This window comes from Lactuca sativa, chromosome 4 (genome assembly GCF_002870075.4).
Source record: "Lactuca sativa cultivar Salinas chromosome 4, Lsat_Salinas_v11, whole genome shotgun sequence".
Taxonomy (NCBI): domain Eukaryota; kingdom Viridiplantae; phylum Streptophyta; class Magnoliopsida; order Asterales; family Asteraceae; genus Lactuca; species Lactuca sativa.
Window position 1 is genome coordinate 107208212 of NC_056626.2, and position 1963 is coordinate 107210174.

Here is a 1963-nt window from a genome sequence, read left to right on the forward strand (position 1 = left end):
GAGGTTACGACCGACGCTGATCGGCTGTTCCGGGTATTCTTCATTAATTACCTCTTTCTCATTTGCCGTCTCAATCCTTGGCTTCTTGGTTTCCTACACTATTTCTGATGGTTGCATGACCTCGAAGCATTACAATTCCTTAGGTGGCGTGGCGAGGACTAAGGCCGACCCTTCAGTAGTACTGAACTTTACGATCCCATGCATTGTTGACGGGATCGCCCCCAACCTGAGCAGGGTCGTCCTTCCTAGTATGATGTTGTGCTCTGCAGAGTGTCATGTCACCAAAAAATCGATTAGAGCTGTCTTCCTTCGTTGTTTGTCGTGGATGGTCAGCATGAGAGGTAGGTGGATTGTGCCTAGGGGCCATATGCTATGTCCCATGAAACCCACTAGCCTTCCTGTGGTGGGTTTGTGGTTTTCCTTCCATTTATCAGGGAGGAGGCGAAAGCACTGTTCGTAAATTATGTCTGCTAAACTGCATGTGTCGATATATAGCCTGTGAATAGTTACGTTCTTTATGGATGCTTGAATTATAAGTGGGTTATCGCTCTTCCAACCTTTAGGCCTGGGGTCTCTTGCTGAGAAAGTGAGTCCTTGTGTTATTGTCGTGATGCTTGTCATATCGCTTTGCTCTTCATGTCGTCCCCTTTTGACATGCACCATGAGTATTTCCTTGGGATGGGCGTGTTCTCTTGTTGTGTCCTTGGTATTTTCGGTGTTGAATTTGGGTCGGAGGCTCCATGCTATTTCGATGAGGTATCCCTTTAACTGTTTTTCCTCCATTTCCTTCTTTAGGACCGAGCAGTTGACGATTTCGTGTGTTTTGCTCTTGTGGTACTCACAGTACCGTCCTTTTGTCACTTTTGTCGTCTGTGACTTATCTGCCACTACATACATGTCTGGTTGGCGGTTCCACCTGTCATCTCTAGCGAATGACCTGAAGCGTCCTTGTAAGCGCTTTCCTCGCCCGAAATGCCTAGTTCCACCCAACGTTTCTATGCGGGTTCGACTATAGTGTTTCGCGAGAGACGCCATGATGGTTAAGTATGCCTGCTTCATCGCCACTCCTTCCTCTTGCCTCAAGTACCCCTCTACTTTCTCTTTTAACTCGGCTCGTGTTTGCGGTTTCTTGCCCATGAGTTTTTGGGATAGGGGTCCTGACAAGATTCCCCACGTGAAGGCCCCAACTATCAGACCCTCGTCATGCCTAGGGATATCTAGCGTGGCATTCGTGAACCTCATGAAATATTTTCTCACCGTTTCCCCTTCTTTCTGCTTGCAGCCAATGATTGAGTGAGAGTCGTCCTTGTACTTTTGTAGTTGCATAAAGTTCGTGAGGAAAAAGTACGTTAGTTGGCCGAAGTTGTTTATGGTGCCTGAGCGGAGCGTTTTGAACCACGTGCCTGCGTTGCCATCAAGGGTTGTCGGGAAGTACGTACACCAAAATCGCTCATCCAGCTTGAGCAACGTCATCATCCACTCGTAGGTGTCGATATGGCTATCCGAGTCTGTGGTTCCATTTTAGGTTTTTAAATTGGGGAGTTTGGCCATGTTTGGAATCTCGTAGTCTAGCAGTTCTTTAGCGAACGGTGATGTAACGCTTCATGACAGACAATATTGATTTGGTATGGGTAGTGGTCCATGCATGCTGTATGGGTGAAATGTGTTGTACGGTTGTGCTCCTGGGTTATTGTAGGATGCACGATAGCCTGGATTAGGACCAAAGAACGCTTGCTGCTGGAATGGAATTTGAAGCAAATGATTGGAGGATATGGGTTGGCTTTATGCTTGAAGGTTGTTCATAGTGGTTTGTTTAAAGTGGGCGTTTATGGTGGCATCGGGTGCGACTGTCATACTCGACGAAGAGAAGAAAACGGGTGATTGGTTTGCTATGGCTTGAGCCAATGGTGGAAGGGAGAGTGTTGGCTGCGTGCCTATCAGTGCTTGGTTTATTGGTGGTGCT

General features: G+C 47.3%; 1 protein-coding gene across 1 annotated transcript; it reads right to left on the reverse strand.

Moving 5' to 3' along the window:
• Positions 1 to 273: 273 nt before the first annotated feature.
• LOC111886210 (uncharacterized) lies at positions 274 to 1473 on the reverse strand. Its single transcript, XM_023882441.1, has one exon. It carries the CDS (start codon positions 1471 to 1473, stop codon positions 274 to 276), a length of 1200 nt encoding a protein of 399 aa, XP_023738209.1.
• Positions 1474 to 1963: the final 490 nt, after the last annotated feature.

What these genes read in the sequence shown, in the direction of transcription:
- LOC111886210 (XM_023882441.1), bottom strand. Translation starts at nt 1,473, where the DNA reads ATGACGTTGCTCAAGCTGGATGAGCGATTTTGGTGTACGTACTTCCCG.